Source organism: Pempheris klunzingeri, chromosome 12 (genome assembly GCF_042242105.1).
Source record: "Pempheris klunzingeri isolate RE-2024b chromosome 12, fPemKlu1.hap1, whole genome shotgun sequence".
NCBI classification, from domain to species: domain Eukaryota; kingdom Metazoa; phylum Chordata; class Actinopteri; order Acropomatiformes; family Pempheridae; genus Pempheris; species Pempheris klunzingeri.
In genome coordinates, this window is record NC_092023.1 from 14,801,178 (window position 1) to 14,820,603 (window position 19,426).

The 19,426-nt window shown below is 40.6% G+C and overlaps 1 protein-coding gene across 1 annotated transcript in view; it reads right to left on the reverse strand.

Annotated features, from left to right (window-relative positions):
- Positions 1-443: 443 nt before the first annotated feature.
- The window catches only part of LOC139211221 (pro-neuregulin-3, membrane-bound isoform), a 321,277-nt gene continuing 302,294 nt past the window's right edge, over positions 444-19,426 (reverse strand). Inside the window, exons 6-9 of the mRNA XM_070841504.1 lie at positions 17,835-17,961; positions 9,636-9,751; positions 7,340-7,525; positions 444-1,125 (exon numbers count right to left, since the gene is read on the reverse strand). Of these exons, the coding sequence (XP_070697605.1) occupies positions 444-1,125; positions 7,340-7,525; positions 9,636-9,751; positions 17,835-17,961 (1,111 nt within the window). The remainder of the gene's footprint in view (positions 1,126-7,339; positions 7,526-9,635; positions 9,752-17,834; positions 17,962-19,426) is intronic.

Below are 19,426 nucleotides of genomic sequence, written 5' to 3' on the forward strand. Positions count from 1 at the left end.
GAAAGAAAAGAAAAATAGTTACATCATTCCTGTGATCTTCAACTTTGTACTTGGTCACTTTTTGAATTCCATATATTTATATCCATATATATTTATATATATATTTATATATTCTTTTTACAATTAAAAACACCATGGATCTGACAGACTATTTGGTTTCTTTTTGCCTAAGTTGAAGTGTTTCTCTTGTTTTGTAAATAAATGCATGTAAATATTTTTTTTCACTTTTTCCATACTGTCAGTCTGTGTAAAGGCGGCCACTCGAGAAGTGTTTGTATGTTTATATCCACACAGTATGCATATCATCAGCACATTTTCAGAATTTCCATGATTTCACTTTTTTTTTTTTAACTGGGCATTTCCATTTGTGTCCCACAGATGCAGAAGACCAGAGTCTGTCAAACACTGTCAAACCGAAAGTGAATGTCCTAAATCGTGTCCTTTCATTGGCTGGTTTGGCCCAGGTCTCTGTGTGATAGGCTGGGGCTGAGTAACTGGGTCTGTGTGGGTCCGTTACAGCTCAGCGCACCGGCACTTCCTCCATTAAGGTTCAGGAAGCAAACAGTTTCCCTGGCCTCCATTAGCACAGCCGTTGAGCCGCTGCTGCCGCCGATCGCGCCCTCTTCCTGTTTCCTGTGAGCTAACGCCAACGCCCTGAGCTGCTCCTGCGCTTCCTCCAGCAGCAGCGCCACCTCATCCTGCTGCTGGCCAATGGCGGACGAACAGGAAGAGGAAGACACCGTGACGTGTGCCTTCTCCCTCCTCTCTTCCTTGCAGGGCATGGCTCCACAGGTAACTGACATCGCTGTAGTTGCCGGGGTGATGCTGGTTTGCATACAAGACACCTCGTTGTCATGGTGATACTGGACGGAGGGGATGATGGGGATGGAGCAGGAACGAAATGGAGGAGGCGGAGAGTGGCTGTGACGGCGTCCAGGCCTGCGCAGACTGCGGGTGATGGGATTCGCATCGTTGTGCTCGGGCGGAGCACACAGGCCTGAACCCACCTCCACGCGACTACTCCAAGACGATGGCGACATTGTCTCCATGGAAACAGGCGTTTGCATATGTAGGAAGGCATCTTGTCTGGGATCGTCACATTGGCTCTCTCCCTGCATTTGGCAACTAGAGAAGATGGGAAACGGAATGAAGGCAGACAAGACAGAGACAAAAAGAAGAGAAAAGGAGGCAAAGGTCATTCAACTGGAGAAGAACTTTCTCACTTCACCTAGAGAAGAAGTCACAGAGTCTTTGAGTGTGATTTCAACTTGATCGACTTTGCAAACTCCCACGCTGAATCCCTGGCACAATACACAGAGGGACAGCTCTCCACCTTTTGCCATCTCACCAGCTAACCGAGGATGCTGAGAGGAAAGAAGATGGGTCTGGCATCTTTCTTTTATCTCTTTATCTCTGAGTCGGCACACACACACACACACACACAAAAAAAACTCCAAAAACCTCAACACCCTTATATAAGTGAAGAGGTAACACAGAGTTCACCTTTATTATTATCATCGATTTAATCACTTGAAGTATGTGGAAGATGACTAATGTTGTTTTAAAGTTCAGCCTCTGTCAAGGACAGCTGAGCTAATCAGGCATCACGTGCAGCAATTTGTATTCTTTTTTTTTTTCTTCATTAGTTCCAGTTTCAGGTCAAGACCATTTGCTTTGATTGAAAATCCTTTTTGAATCACTCACGCACAGAGATTGTATAACTGCACTGTTATGCAGTCACTCAAGTTATGATAAGTGGATCTATATTTTCTATTGAAACATATTTTCTATTTTCCTATATTTTTCAATTTTTTTGTCCCTGCCCTCAGTCTTACCCGTGCCTGTATCTCCCTCCGTTCCCTCACTCTATTAAGTTTCTCACCAGAGTTTTCTTAACTTACACTAACTTATCAAGGAGATGTCTTCAGTGTGTTTGTGGGTTGTTTTGTTTGCTTCTCAAATCAAGGTAGCATCCAGTCACCGTTTGTGCATCATGCCTGTCTGTCCCTGTTAGTCTCAGTCTGTCTGTAAGCCATTTTTTTCGCTCTATCCTGTAAATTAAACTGCACATTTTTTATCGTTGCTTGTTCACCATTAATGGCTACATCTACATGACTCAAGAAACAAGGTTACTGGGAGAAGTCAGATTTCACGTGTGTAAATGCAGCTGGACAGTAATCAGATTACTCTATTAACCCTGATCAGAGGTGAAACTCCGTTTTTCCTCACAGGGGGAATATATCTGAACTTTAGTGTTTGGCTGCAAAAACAGATATATTTAAACTTAAGAAGCTACTTCTTTACTTTAGTGTCAGTTTTAATAGTTGGACTTTTAATTTAATTATCCAGGATGCACCGCTGTGAGTAATCATATACTCCTGCACCCCACTGCTGTGCTCCCACAGTGATACTTTTCCTGTCGGAAGATTTAGTTATACACATGCAATATTTTAAAAACCTCATTAGAAACATTGTTATGTGTGTGTACCAACCCTGGAGAACAATGTAAATATCGAATGATTCTGCAAACGTTTTGCACATCCAGTGTTTGAAATGATGGCTTTCTAAAATATCTATGCCTGGCAACTATGGTGTGATTATGGTTAGTGAAAGACTGTGGTTATGGAAAATAAAATATGGTTAATGTATGATTAGGGTTTGTCAACAAAAGCACTTAATGTTAGGGACTGATTAGGTTGATAAAAAGCCGAATGTTAATTGCAGGTCTGAAACAGACCATTTTAAACAGCAGATTTCTTCTTTGTCGTGATGTTTAAAATATCTGCTTGATGGAAACGTGGACAGTAACCTGGTTACTTCATCTAAACATACTGATTGCCTCTTGCCACTATTCTCGTCTTCCCCAATATTTGTACCACTGGCAGGCACTGATGGGCAGTAACGCGCTAGAAGTAACGCGTTACTGTAATCTAATTACTTTTTTCAAGTAACGAGTAAAGTAAGGGATTACAATTGCAAAAACAGTAATTAGATTACTGTTACTTTCAGGCTGCGTTACTGCGCTACTGCGTTACTAAATCGTGATTTTGTTTTGTGAGACTGTCTCGTGACAATGACGTATTAGCGGCGCGACGTCAGTGGTAAACAACAGACACGTGAAGTGAAGAACAAGAGACAACATGGAGCGCGGGAGAGAGCAGGAACATGCAGCGTTTAATGGTTGGAAGTACCGGCATTACTTTGCGTTTGACTCGGTAAAAGGTGACAAAAATATTAGCATCCGCTGTACACTGTGCGTGGGAAGAAAACTTTTATCCACATCAAAAAATTCCACCTCAAATTTAACCAAGCACCTAGCTAGCCGGCACGGGAATGTCAAACCCCCGGTTCCCCCCCACCGACATGCCCGCTGCGGCTACCACATCCAGTTCCACCGGACGAAACTTCGAGGGCCCCTCTCCTGCTAAACAGGTGAAAATAGACTTGAGAGCGACAGGACTTAGTGATGCAATGTGCATAAGTTTATGTGCATAAAGTTAAAAGACTGAAACTGATAAAACAAGTTTTAAAAAAGACAGTTTCATTTGATTCAATTTTCTATAATGGAATATGCAGAAAGAATAGAATTAGGCTGAAAGGTCTATTGCTTTATAGTGTATTCAGGTTGTGCGTCATGTTTTTGAAAAGTAACTAAGTAAAGTAATTAAAGTACCTAATTACTTTTAAAAGTAAGTAATCAGTAAAGTAACTGGATTACTTTCTTGGAGAAGTAATCAGTAATCAGTAACTTATTACTATTTCCAAGTAACTTGACCAACACTGCTGGCAGGTACTGACGACCCAGTAGTAGGCCATGATGATCGCGCTCATCATTTCCCTCACCTGTTAAGCTCACTGTTTGTTTGTATTGTAGCTGGTTATTCCAGATCCTTATTGCCATGGAGACGCCAAGAGCAAACATCTCTGACTGTAGTGAGAATAGCCTCTATTGTTTTGTGTTGACTTTAACAAACGTAACAGAAATATATGGGGTTTGAAAATCAGGCTGGTGGTGTGCTCTCTGCATTTGGGTCTAGTTAAACAACATTGGACAAAGTCTCTGTTTGGTATCTGGGTCCTGACCTAACTCCACTTGGCTCAGACGTAATCTCTTTCTCCCCCTTTCTAAGACTGACCATGCCCTCCAGGGTTATCACTGTCTAAATCCAGCAGCATTCTAGAGCAGATCTCCATTTGTGTAATAATTCATAATCCTCTTCAAAGGCTGGCTTTTTCTGCCACGTCAAAATGCAGCTTTGAATCCCTCTCCCTTGTACCTCATGGCACACTTCCACTCTCCATGAAGGCATGCAAAAATAGTGGTGGGAGGAGAAGGTGCTTTTTCAGACTCAAAGGAAATCACATTGTCCTTTTATCGCTGCAGTATTTTTCCGAGACATGGAAACCTCACCAAAAACCACAGTGGAGATTTAGCGGGTCCACAGAGAGGATCCCGGGAGTGATAAGAGAGGATGACGCGAGGGTACTAATTCCCAAGATAACATTCACAGACAAATCTCTCTTTTGATGTGTTGAAACACAATCAGATTGCAAAAATCTATGAAGCAGAGTTCAAATATAGACCCTGGAGCAACGAGGGAGCAGCTAGAGGGGTATTACAGAGAGATTGTGTGCAAGTGAGGTGAGATAAGTGACTGGGCTTTTATCTTTTATGGGAGCTCATTACATGTTACAAGTGTTAACAGTCATTTTCATTAATCCTTCCCCCTACAGATAATTTCCTAATATATCTCATCTGTTTGCTGAGTAAAATCTCTATGTAATATGGTGGAGTGACCTTGTAACACAAGCTCAACATATGAGTGTTTATACATACATGTAGGTGTGTGCGCCCACACACAGACACATACAAAGGCTGTGTCTGTAAATGAAGCCTGCACACGTAATATATGGCATGGGGGGAGGAAGAAGCCGGCATGCTTCTAATAAAATACTGCAATCAGTGGACAAAAAACTCGTACAGTCTGTCCGTCAGCCATTTTGGAGACAGCTTTATCTTAAAATAGTAGTAACAACACAAGACGTTCTGTCTCCCTGTCAGCCATTTTGTTTAGATAACACTAGGCTTCTCTAACAGGCATGGAATAGAATGGGCAATCCTTCTGTAAAGCATTTTTTAACTGTCATATGCTATCTGCACACTGCTCTATCACATCCTTTTACTCCTCTGCTGCTGCTTTTTCTTCTTTTACTACATTTTTGAATGCTTTCTGTCTGTCAGCATGGATTCCAACTGGTTGTCTCTCTATTTCTGTCTCTGTATCTCTCCCTCAGTCTCTGTGCAGTCATGGTCAAATGTTTCCATGGCAACCCAGACTACCATACTATGAGTAAGGGAGTCTGTTGTCTGTCTGTCCATCTGCTGTTATATGAAATCATACGTTAGAGAGTGAACGAGTGAGTGGGTGAGAGGGTGAGCCGGTGAGTGAGCACGATCCCTCGACTTTTAGCATGTGTTCATCTGTATGTTCCAAACTGTGTTGTGTTTTCGTGCAGCAACCGTGCCTGAGTCTGTGTTTTTAAAGGAGGAGTTTTCCTTCTGTGTAATGGAATGCATAGATGCTCAAGGGACAGGGACAAAAATAAAAAGGGGCCTAAGCAGTTGGCAAGCAAAGGACACTTGTGGTGACCAAATGTAATTTGGGTCCACCAGAGGATACTTGAGTGACATTTTGGCTGACCAGGGGACACTTGGGGTGGCCATATGACAAATGTGCTGACCAGGGGATCATTTGGGACAACCATAGGTCACGTCAGCTAGCCAGAGGGCACTTAATATGACCAGAGAACACTTGAGTCAACCAGAGGGGCACTTTGTTTGATCAGAGGACACCAGATGCTGGGCCAACCAGAACACATCTGGACCTACCAGATGATGCTTGGACTAACCAGGGGACACTTTACTTGACAAGAGGACATTCAGGTTGATAAGAGGACACTTCAGAGGACCCTAGGTTGCCCAGAAAACAGTTGGGTTGAACCATGGACACCTGGGTATACCCGAGGACGTCTGAGCTGACCAGAGGTCTCACCAACGGACATTTGGACCAACCAGAGGGGCACTTGTGTGTCACTGGGGCTGCTGAGAGGAGCATTTGTGCTGAGGAGAGGCACACTTAAGCAGCTGAGGTGTCCCTCTATGGGGACATTTGGGCAAAAATGAAGCATGAAATATCCTGCTTAAATAAAGATTAAAATACACCACTGAACTTGCTGTATGCTCGCTATTCATGTGCACATGCGTGATCACTATGTGTGTGGGTGTGTTTTTGTCCAGCCTTGCCTATCTCCTCTTCTCTTTTCTATTAGTATGCATGTAGGTCATATGGAGCTTTATCCTGAGCTGGTACTGCTGGGACCTGAACACCTGGAGTGAGGCTTACCAGTCCAGGTGGGTTAAAGTACTGACTCATGACCCACCAAAAAATAGGTCAAGCACCTTTCATACTGAATACATTGCTTGCTGATCATTCTCCCTGATAATTTGCATATCCCCTGGCTGCTATGCACATGCAGTTTTGCCTGAGAAGTGTAACCCTAATGTGTTACACTGGGATGCTAAGATGTAGCTGCTGGTCTAAGCCATCACATTAAAAAGCCAAGAATCAGAATTTAGCGCATGCATGACAAGATGTCAGAGAGGGAAAAGAGAGAGAGCGAAGAATCTGGATGTGCAGCCTGTATCTTGTCCTTATGAGCGCGAGTACCAGACGAAGCGTTTCCTTTGAACTCATGCCACTGTACTGCAGATCACAACATAATGTGACCTTGTTTTTATCTTTGCTCAGCAGATTGGAAAACAAAGGGATGTGGGGGAGTAAAGGAGATTAAAAAAAGAAATTCAGTCTTTTTGTTGGAGGAAAAAATAACAGAATTGGCTTTGAAATATCCACTCTTGAAATGAAATCCAAAGCTTTGTCCAAGGCAGGCCTATATTCTTCAGTTAGTGGCGCTTTCATTGAAATGACTCAGCACATGGAGGATACAGCAAAGAAGTGGAGACAGACAGAAAGAGAGAAGAAAGAGAAGATGAAACCTTAAAATACTCCAGCTGTTTAAGCTGTAATTATACTTATACTTTGTCTGTGTGCAAAATAAGAGCCTATAAACACAAGTTTCAGTAGTCTGCATTACAGAATAGCTAATATCGTTACATACATCAACATACATTCAAAGAACAAATATAACTGATATTATATTCTAGATAAAATTTGAGGACAGATTTGGTTTCTTTAAAATAAGAAGACTGAAATGTGATACTTTGATGTAAAAAAAATATAAAGAAAACAAAAACAAAAAAACAGTCCATTCTCCTCACCCTCTTTGCGCTTCAGCCTCCCTCTCAGATGACTCTACTTCCTGAAGGTGTTGGTAGGCGGGGCCTGAATACTTGGATGATCCAATTGGATTCAGCCGCCCCCTGGGAATGGGCGGAGTCCTGCGTGGACCTGGCCAGTGGGCTGACCGGGTTCTCTGATCCGGGCTATGAGACAAGGAACCACTTCTAAGAAAAAAAACACGCCATTGTTTAGTTATTGTTTCATATAGTATTTAGTTGAATATGATGTTATGTATGTAACTATTGGAGTTTTGGCTGTTGCAAGTAATAGACCTCCTCTCAACCCAGGACCTGAGTTTGGTCGAGTCCAAATGATACTTTAATTGTGTTGCGTCATCGTCATCTCAGGAAGAAGATGTATTTCTTTTGTGGAGAGATGACAGAGTAGATTAAATGTTGAGCTGCTGCCACTGTTGGTGGTCTCTCTCTCTTCTTGGGTCAACTGCAGTTTGGATTGCTTCTCATCCATCAGTCTATTTGGATTGTGTCCAACAGCCAACAGCAGCCATTTTTGGACTGGTCTCTCTCTTATTGGAATTAATTCATGCACATAGGGTTTGGGTAGGTTTCCATTGGTCACTTTTGGATTGGGTCCAAAAGTTTGGACCAAAGAAGTTTGGTCCAAGTTTGTTGGATGAGAGACACACAGAGGTGAAAAAGGGAGTATGAAAAGTGAACACAGGTTCCTCTTGTGGAAATGCCACTATAGTTTCTGAGTTCCCAAAGAAGGGTACTGGAAAAGGTCCTTCTGTAGAAGAGGGCTACAGGGCCTGAATGTCATCAATAAGACTTCTGGCTGTACATCTTTTAGGAAAAAGGTTGATTTGTTGTCTCACAGCCATTGGTAAGCACAGTGTACATGTGGATGTTCTTGTTGCTTACATATAATCTTTTGGTGAAAGTGCATTTTGAAATTAATTTACTGAAGTAGCAAATGGCCTCTTTGGGCCCTCATTCATATTTAACTCTGCTATTTTAAAGGATGGATTTGCCTCTAAAAATCAGCATCAGTCAGGCACTTAAGAGTATTGGCGAAGTTTTATCTGAAGGCATTTAAATATTGACGAAACATAGAATTAGGCTGGGCCAGTTTCTCTCTTGCTATTATTACAGTGGTATCCTAACACACTCTGCACACCTAAGCTGACGTGATCACAAGCAAACAAACCTTGATTGCTGAGTAAGAATGTAATTTGTGGTGAGAGTGACAGACTGTCAGCTGAGTAACCTTGTGATCAACTCAGCTCTTCACATAGAGATCAAGAAATAACGTGGAGAGTAAAGGAGAGAGAAAAGTCTTGCGAGAGGTTAGCCAAATGAGAAATGGCCTTTGTGGTTTGAAGGTTGTCTGATCGTATTTCTGGTTTGTCTGGGAAAATCTTTTCAAGGGGATCCCCTTGAAAAGAGGTGATTAACCCCCAGCTGCTCCAGCTGAGTTGCTTAATAGTTAGAGGTATCAAACCATGGGTGCATGCCTGTAACTGAGTGCTGATGAAAGAGTGAAGTCAGAGAAGATATATGTATTTTACTCAAGGTTTTGTTTCATGTTAAATCAAAAAGTCAAGCTGTCTTTCACTCTCTCACACACATATAAAAACACAAAACTAAGAGCAGAGTTCAATATACCTATATTCATTGAATATATACAGAAAAGCCTACAAACTATAAAAATATTATACTAACAGGTGGTCTGACGTACCAACCCAATCAGCAGGAGCTCCCCTCTCTCTGGCTCAGCTTTGTGAACGTGTTTGTTTGTGTTCACTGTAACAGAAAATCCAGCCTTGGCAAAGATGTGAATTCTAACTCTGTCAGAAGAAGGCAAAGTGTGTGCTGGAGTGTGTTGCTGCTGATGAGCATGTAAAAGCTCAGCCAGCTCTAACACACAACTAAGCAGTGTGAGGAAGAGCTTACTGGGATTCACACGTCTGCGCTGGCTCATAAATCTCCTCACATGTGCCTCCCATTTTATCTCTGTCGCATCTCTTCGGTGTTCATGACTGTTATAGATATGCTTATTAACATGTTTATGGCTTTAATTATAATTACTATCATTCTTCCGTAAATCAGCAATTAGCTTTGGCTGCACTGTAATGTGGATAATTCAATTTTTCTCCTCACTGAGTCCCTGCTTATTATAGGAAAGGACACTGAAGTTGCCTATTGTTGGTATAATTTGCATCATTGCCGTTTCCTGAAGTGAATGGAGAGGGCATCTGCATCTCTGTTGTAAAATTACAACTGTATGTTTCTGTTTGTGTAATTAACGGCTTACCTGTGATGTTTTGCTGTGCCTCTGGAGCCATTGGATGGCGTCGTGGAGATGTTGCAGTGTGCAAAGCCGGACTCACAAACATTTCCCTGGCGAGACTGGGAGGACCGTTTGCAGTACTGCGGAAACAAACAAAACAAAAAAAGTCAGGTGTCGTTGTAGTTGACATGTTAAGAGGACGACTACCAATGATGTTAAAGACTTGTATCTGACATGATGTGTCACAAAGTGTTCCCAATCTGAATAAAACATCTCCATCTTAAGCAAGACATATTGAGATTTTTTAGATTTCTTTTGTTGCTCCTCCAACTCTTACTCACACGCCCAGACCCTCAGGATGGGGAGTGCTTATTGCCATGAATCTGGGAGCTGACTGACAGAGACTAAACGGAGTCGTGCTACATCTATTTCTGCCTTTTTCCACCTTCCTCAATATCATTCTTGCCTTTTCAGGGATTGTGTTAAATTTTACTGCGTGGAGAGCAGAGGGAGCCCGCTGACAGCTTGATAAAATCAAAAGTGTTACAGCTTCCGGTTGTGTAACAAATCTTCCAGCAACAATGAAGGGCGGCGACTTCACTGAGGTGTACCAGTGATGGCTGGATATGTGGCAGCTGGGCAGGAAAAAAGAGTGTTAGCTCATCTGGGAAAGACTGCTGCACTGTGGATGTATTTATGATGTTATAGGTAAAGGGCAATAGTCATATTTGGTATATTTGTTTTCAAATTTAAGCTGCTCCAACGTGCCAAAGACCAAGAACTTATAGTGTAACTACTAGTCAGTGGCTCCCAGCCACAGGTATGAATCACCAAAGGATGTCACAAGAAAAAAATGGGGAGTCTCAAGAATAGAGATGGAATAAAAACCAAAAGTTTCTCTGCATAATTCACATGAAACAACTGCTTAGGCTTAAAACCTGTGATAAGGAATCACACGCACACCGCTTTGTTTTATTGTAACACAAGTCAAAAAGTTTGGGAGGCATTGCTCTGTCTCAAGCACAGTTCAGAAACCCCATAAAATGAAAAATCATTAATACAATCATTGTCTAATTTAATATCACAATCAACTACTCACTCTTTTCTCAACAGCTGAGGAAATTCCTATGTTTAAAAGCCTTGAATTATTTTTCATCTTTTAAAATCTAACAGCCTTTATTGCAATATTACACGTACATAATTTACACAACAATCCAGATCTCTGTTCGATCTCTTCTATAAGTCTCAGCTGCATCGAATAAGGCAGAAAGGCCATGAAATTAATCATTAATAAGCCCTTGCAAAGCCTGGATTCATCACAGTGGGAAAGTTGATTAGCAAATCTACGCATTTAAGCTCTCAGTGTTTCTTTGTAGAGTGGAATATCAAGAAATATTATGATAAAAAAATGGAGAACTGAAGAGATGGAGAATTACAGTAAGTATGACAAAGACAGTCTATATGCGTAGCCAGGAAATATACTCTTTATATAGCAGACGTGTGTCTTACTCCTGCAACAAGCACTGTCATTTTGTTACAGTATATGACATTTTTGTTAGTTCACATTGTAAGTCTGACACAAAAAGTCATGGCTAGTCTTGTATCTTTTGAGCGAACATGTCACTAGGGTGATTTCTGACCAGACTTATCCCATATCCTTCATTTTGCTCAGAAAGGATTTTTCCCATAATAAAGCTCTAAATCTTTCTCTTTATTGCTTTGCATCCCTTTTGAATCTCTTCCTCATCCACGTTGATCCTTCCTCTGCCACCTCTTCTTCCCTCTTTCCTTCCTGTAGCCGTCATGACAGGAGATCTAAATCAGCAGTATCGTGGCACTGCGTAAGTCCCACAGTCTGCCTTTGAACTCGCTTCATGTTGGTCTTCATCTCTGGAGACAGAAATATGCAACGAAACAAAACAGTTCTTTGTTCTGCACTTCACAATGTAGTTGACAAGGCACTCAGTTACACAGCAGCAAAGATCTGCTGTGAACTCCTCAAAAGAACATGGGACAACACAAGAAAGTACATCTTAAAGCCTTAAAGATGTAAGGGGAGTGGTGCTGGTTTGATTTCTTATCTGCTGCACAGACCTATCTGTGGTTTACATCTGTCTGGCACTGACGGTTTTCTCGTCTCAGCATTATCTCAGCATTGTAAGAGAAGGAAAGAGAGGCCTATTTTTGTACAATTTCTTGTTCCATAGTACTTAAGCTTTTTTCTTTATACAAAGTTCTGAGTTTGATGTCTGACTAACAAGGTTGTCAGTAATGCAATCCCCTTTGATAACACTCTGCAGGATACCAGCCTCATTAGCGTCACACATGCTGCCATGGTTATGTGACCATTGTAGACGTTTCGCTCTTCGGCTGCTTTTAAAACTATAACATACTTTCTCTCGTACTTTGAATTGATGCTGTATATAGACTCATCATCTCCACTGTGGCAGAAATGTAGATTCTTAGCGAACAGGTTATTAAGGAACTTTTGTGAAACTCTTGAAATCTCAATTTTGACATGTTGTTTCTTATGAGGTAAACGAGAGTCAGATTTTGTTACGATAGAAGTGCAAATCAAACGAAAAGTTTAAAACTAAGATCTTAATCTGCAGTATATCTCATGTGTTCAAATCCTGCTCTCCCCGTCTAGTTATACGTTGGAATCAGTCTGTGATGCGCCGGCAAAGTCGACTTTGAATTTTAGCCTCAGAGGATTGTAGCTTCACTGATTTTTCAGGAGGGAAATGATATTTTAAACGTAGCAGTTTCACAAATTTAAGATTGGACAAATGACACAGATTATTGCTGAAGGCTCTTTTTAAATGATACTGGCAGGGCTCATGGAGGTGCTGCTGAGTACGGTCTCCATATGTGACACACAATTCTTCTGACATCATATTTTCCTAAAACGTAAGGGTATGGCTCTGACTGGCTCAAAATATTAAGAAACATTGCAGGCCTGAATAATCTGACAGTTGTTTTTTGGTTATGTGCATTAAATAAGCATTAATAGGCATTAGGTGGACAAATATTTAGAGCTTCAACAAAGGTTTCCACTACCAAAGTGCTGACAAGTGGTTTAAAATGTAAAAAACATATTACTACATTAAGTTTCATCTTATTACCAGTGAAAATACATTAAATGAAAATAATAATGAAGATAATATGTCATTTAGGGAAAACTACAATGACTAAACATAACAGTTAATGTACTTGTCATGAGGAGTGCTAGTACTTGTCATCATTGTGGGAGTTGCATTATTGAAAATGTAGGTTTTTGTGCTTTTGGAACTTGACCCATACGAGGGAATAAAAAACTCTGCTGCTGCTCTGCTGCTTCATTGTTTTTAATCTGCCACTTGTGAGTTTCCAAACGTTTTGGAAGTGTAATACTAAATCACAGCATTACCCCATTAACAGTGCACTGGGTAATAAACACAAATACACAATAATGTATTGCAAATCCAATATACTTGAGGGAGTGAACACCAGTCCAACTCTGTTGCACTGCAACAGCTAAATCTTCTCTGATCCCTGATGTTCTGACACCATACGCATCCAAGCTGCTAACTGATACAGAGGGTTCCAATGAAGACTTGTTCATTTATCAGCCTGAGATAAAGCCGAAAATATTAAGTTTCAACAGTAGGATATTGTGGTAGAGAGTGGGCTGCAATTATTCAAACAGAGAAGGAGCTGTCATTGCTTGCTTATGCTGTTAATTAGTTCATGAGCAAGAAGAAATGGATGGCAGCATAATTGCCTCTGCTAGTCGTAAATGAAGGAATGTCCAAGTTCACTGACTTAACAATGCTTTGCTTTTACAGTTACGGACAGAAGAAGTATTGCGTTTAACTTATTTATCCATTATAGACTAATAAAGACCTCTGCCTACCAGCTCAAACAGGGACAAGTGCCTCCGATCTGTTAGCGCTGACGCTCTCTGTTTCAGCGTCCATTTTGTTGCGGCTTGAAAATAGATTTAGACTTTAGAAAGACTGCTGAAGGAAAAAACAGAAACTGTGTGCATGTGTCATACAGCAATGCTAACTGTTTATGGAGGTCATTAATATAAATGTAATGTTTTCTTGCACAGCTGCAGGCAAAGAAACTCCGCTCTGTAGCTCCATAAACATGTACAGATACAACGGGCAGAAGTAATCATTGCTTTGACAGTGACTTCATGCCAAGTGCGGACATCTGTGGTGCAAAGGGACCATGTAATGGCATATATTAATGGGCATGTGTGTGCGTCCGTATGATTGTGTGTGTGTGTGCGGTGTAATGGATGCTTTAATCTCTGAGATAGGGACTAAGATACACCATATGTCTCTGGCACTGAGGTTTTTTTCTTTTTTTTTTTACACTGACAGACTACTTCGGAGGGAACCGGGAGATGATTTTTATGATTTGTGCAGAGATGCTGTCATCAATAACAGCTTTACAGCATTATAAACACACACACACAAACACACACACACACACTGTAGTCTCAGACCTAAGTTTAACAGAGCAGGCTCAGGTTAGTCTTGCTCATGATAAAGACAGAGCAGTTTCAATCATGCAGCAATGACAGACAGGCTCTGTGGAAAACCCCTGGAATACATGATAGGCCAGTAAAACTGATTGATAGAGAAAACCGGCTCAGTCAGAGCTGCTCTTTAGTTCACTGCCTAATCAAATACGTGCAACAAAAGGCCCTGTGGTGCTAATCAGAAGCATTCATTTCCAGGCCACTGCCGGATGGTTCTGCTCCCTTCATCATAACCTGCCTGATTGTATGTGTTTATCTACAGGAACATGTGCTGAAATGCAACAACAACAACAAAAAATATCCCCATTGAAGTATTAGAAAAAATGAAATTGTGATTTAATTGTGTAGAAGACATGTACAAAGACTGAGTGAAACAACCTGCTGTGTGTGATACATTTGTGTGAGTGCATGCTCCTAAAAGACCATCGACCCCGTGCATGTTGCTCTGTGTTCAGAAATGTTGGTAATTGATTGCTTGCAGACAGAAATCAATGTAATTCTGGGTGCGTAGGCACAAAAATAAACAAATACAATTCATTTGCATGTTCCCCAAAGGCTCTTGTAGAAATTTAATAAATAAACCAAGATTTAAAAGCAACATTTATATACTAAAGATCAGGCTTGTTTTTCTCCAACAATAAATTCTGTAAGCTCAGTAAACAATAATCAGTAATTCATGAGCCAGTTTTAAAAGAGCAATTAGCAAAACAAGAGTCAAAGGACTACTTTTAAATAGTTTTCTATAATGTTTTGGCTTAATGTGATTCTGTTGACTTTATCTAATAGTATATTAATGGAACGTATTCTGGTCTACTTGCTCAGTTCTTGACAGGAGAGATAATCAATATGTAAAATAACAAAATAATAATTATCATACATATTCACTATTAAAGGTCAAGAGCTGTGTTGCTCCATCCAATTTTATTCAACCCTCCTCTGCCAGAGTGTAAACTTAAAGCGGCATGTTGTTTTAGACGCTTATGTGACACGAATGAACTTGCCATCCAATTAGCGACTGAGCAAATGCTGTTAGCACGCTAGCTCAGAGTGCTATTGTGACCATAATTGTGACTAAATGGTGCTATTTTGGTTAACAAGTAAATATTATGCACTGTGAGTTGGGTGAGCAGGTATCGCTGAATATGTTATGTAATATGTATGAATAATATTTAAATAAGTGAGCTGAGGCAATGACAAAAATGTGTGTGTGTGAAGAGTTTGGCCTCGAGTTACAAATCTGATGAATACTGATGGAGAACTTAAATCATTTGAGGGTCATAACTCCTGTGGGTTCCATTTTGAGAGTTAGAGGAGGTATGAATGAACACTTTGTCGTGCACTGTTTGTTTAGAATTGTTAACTTGCCCCACTTTTGCTGGTCAAATTCACACCCGTTATTAAGTCTGAAAAATTCTAAAAGACGCATGAAACTTAAACTTTGATTTCTCAGAAAGTATGAAGAAGCCGATCACAAAGCTGAAGTGAACTGATAAAGTGCACTGACCCATTTAAAGTTTGAATGAGGCTTCTAGCTGAGAGAAGGCAGGAGGGAGTTTAAAGAGCAGGAAGATTGCGGGGTCCTCCCTTGACTTATGTAATATGAAAAGTCGAAAAAAGATTACGAAAAATATGAAAGATTTAAAACAGGAAAGTAATATAATGTCAAAAAAGGGCTAAATATGGGCTGTTGAGTGCCCAAATATATATATCTACAATAATAGAAGAGCATTGGTCTTAGGAAAACAGATCAGGTATTGATAAGGAGGAGGTTTATCTTATGTGCTATGATGCCAGTTGTCAGATTGATAAATATTCATATAACCATTTGCATGTACTGTATGTGCACAAATAGCTCAGTTTATTGGGTTGTAGTTTGTATCTGTACTTGAAATGTAATGTGATGTACCTCAAATGGCTGCGAGTTATTTGTCTGGAGCATAAATGCTACCCCTTCTTGACCAAAATAATGCTATATACTAATTTCTGCATACATTCAATGCAGTATAATTACACCTTAAATCATTAACAAGTGCATCGCTTTGAGCATTTCCAATATTATGGCATATAAGATCTGAATTCATGTAGACGGCTGGATCGCTGCCACTCCCTTGATCTTCGTATAAGTTTGAGGCGCCAGTTTGTTTGTCCTTGGCAAAGCACTCAGCTTGAGGGTAATATAAGGAGGCACACCTGACGCGCCGTCCTCGCAAACTCCAGATTTCACAGATTACTTTCAAGCTTTGGGTAGCTCTGTCTCCGAGCTATGTCTTAGATATCTGAACCCTTTGTGAACTGATTCTCTGGATCCTCAGGCAAGAACACCCTTGTGTTTTAAAGTATATTAGCTCAAGATTAAAGCTGACAGGGCCTGTGCAGTCTTTCTCCATTCAGACGCATTTACTTCTTTGACCTGTTGATTCAAGTGGGGCATTGAATCATTTTATACGGTATTCCGTCACCTTATTTCCTGCACTTCATATGAATTTCATGACCAACCTGAGACTGAAAGAGTGAAAAAAGTTGAACACGTGCATCAGAAAGGAAACGGATTTGATGGTTGTAGCAAAAGTAGGACTATATGAAGATATATGATTTTATGATTTATAACACAAGATTAAGATTAACAACAGTTCTCTAGACTTTGATACTGGGACACCAGTCAGGGTCCCGTAAATATACTTATCAACTTATCAGGACAAGGAATGACTGCGAATTGTGATTATTTCTTCTTCATGCAAACGGACATGAATTTTTGTGCTTCTCCCACACAGTGATTTATCTGTCATATGTATATTAATGTGTGTGTGATGGATAGAGAGGCTCGTGTATACAGCACATGTGCTTTGCTTCATTTCACATTTAAATCATGCCCTTGGAGGAAACGTACAATCTATCCAATAAAGCTTTGTGCCAAACCTGTGTAGATTACTTAGGTAACTTATATGATAAACATGTAAAAATTCTGAAAGCTAATTTATACCCAATGTTGCACAAATGCATACATACACTCCCCCAAGGCAAATGGAAGATGTGGATTTGATTGACATTCAAATTAAAGTAATGTTTTCCATGCCAGCAACTCCGAAATGCACATCTGGGAGAGATGTGATGACAAGGAGCGCTGAGACGATGATGAATGACATGGCTGGCCAGCACCATGCTCCCAAACCCCTGAACGATTGCTCACTCAAAGACCTGTGTGCCTGATGCAAGTGGCCAGGTGGAGATGGGAATGCATACTGATTAAAATGCAGCTAAAAACCGCAGGGGCTTGATGAATTGTACGATAGATGATAATACCCTGAGGTGTTCAACTGTATGTGTGCTGCATATCTGTGATTTGTGATAATCTCTTCGGGGCTCCTGTTACCAGATAATAGATCTTGAATATTTGTTGACTTTACCAACAATCGAAGCATCAACACATTTTAAATTTGTGTAAATGGTAACTAATGGCACATGTATTGAATAATCATCACTAATTACTAATAATACTGGTGTTCTTGGTGGTCTTCTAAACATCAGTTCACACAGCCAGTCTTAAAATGAATGGAATGGGAGCACCCTGAGTTACACACATGAATACTGTTTTCTGTGTGTATGTACATGTATGGGTGTCCTTTACTTGAAGGCAGCAAGACTGCGAAGGAAAGACAAGATGAACAAGAAGGAAAAACAGCTGTAGTCACCTCATGCATTTGCAGGTTGGTGTTAGGGGCCCTAATCTTGGCTTCCAGGGCGATATGAGCATTAGCAGTGTAGTTTTTCAAACTGCGACTCTCCTTCAGGTGGGCCTGGAGCTTCTCTCTGCGTCTCCTGAAGAGAAAGAAAAAAGGATGAGGATGAGTGTTGACCACTTTCAGCTAAAGTACTGGAAAAACTGTGTAGGTCTGCAGGTTTTCATCCCAACCGATCAGTGTGTTATCCCAGTGATTATTGATTGATTAAGTGGTGCTGTGGTAACTTTGAGTTTCTGACCTGTACACAAGAGAAAGGATACTGGCCCATACACATACACATAGTTTGAATTTTTTGGAGTGGGCTTGTATGAAGTATTTATCCATAGTTAGTGTATTACTTACAGTGGATTTGTGCAGGAGAAGCAGGAAGGTGTCCTGGCACCAATGCAAAATGTATGTTAAGAATCTAAAAAAGTCCATTATATATGCTATATTTTGACGCATTTTTACCGCTTTACATTACTGTCAGATAGTCTTTTCCGACAGGGAACTGAAGCCGTTCACTTGTTCGCTTTGCTTGCTTCAAAGCTACTAGACTCCATTGACAAAAACATTTTACTTTGCAAACAAAGACTTTTGTTGTGCTAACGCTGCCTTGATTAATCAACCACTATGTTAGTTCAGATCAGAACTGATTTAAAACTAATTGACTGAGGTAGCGGTAGACCAGCATCTCCTGTGGTCTGTCAGGTAAAATTACTGTTTTTGTCAATGGAGTCTGGTGGCTTTAAAGCAAGCACACAGAGAAATGGCTTCAGTTCAGCATATCATCTGTGCTGGGACTCCCACCTGCTTCTCTAAACTGGGTGTGAGTTGACTGCAATCAACTGTAAGTAATTCACTAACTATGGATTAGTACCTCATATAATCCCACTTTAAATAACCCGAACTATCCCTTTAAGAGGACACATCCTTCCATCCTGGCATCATATTAGGCTCTCCAAATTACTTCGAGTAAAACATGTTTCGAGTTGCTCAGTGTCATAATTATGTTCCCCAATCAACATTCTCACCAAGTCCCACCTGCCACTAAACTATAATTTTGGTCTAATTAATTCAAAACAGGAGCCTTGGGACAGTTGCTGTGCTTTTGTTTCAGAAATTAAATGCCACAGATGTACAATATCACAGACGTGATGTTTAGGGTCCTGTGGTCCCTAACGTCAATTTAGTCTCACCCTTACAAATCAGCACAGAGCATGACCCTACAGCAAGCCAAAACCAGGGCAGTATTGTTGGTTATTGATTATTTCTCAAAGTTGCACAGTGATCCATGAACACATTAGATGGACTTAAGGCTAGACGGTTGAAGACCTAGTCAGGCCATCTATCTACTCGGTCAGTGACTAAAGAGCTACTCTGCTTCTTTAAAATATCACCCGTGGAGGCATGGTCTCCTCTACAGCAAACATAACATGTAGTTCTTAATCACAGCCACAGATGTGACTCTTTAAGGACACCTTTACCTGGCTGGTTGGCTGCAGTAGTGACTTTAGTAGCTTCCAGAAATGTAAAATGGTTATCTGTGTATTTAAAGTATT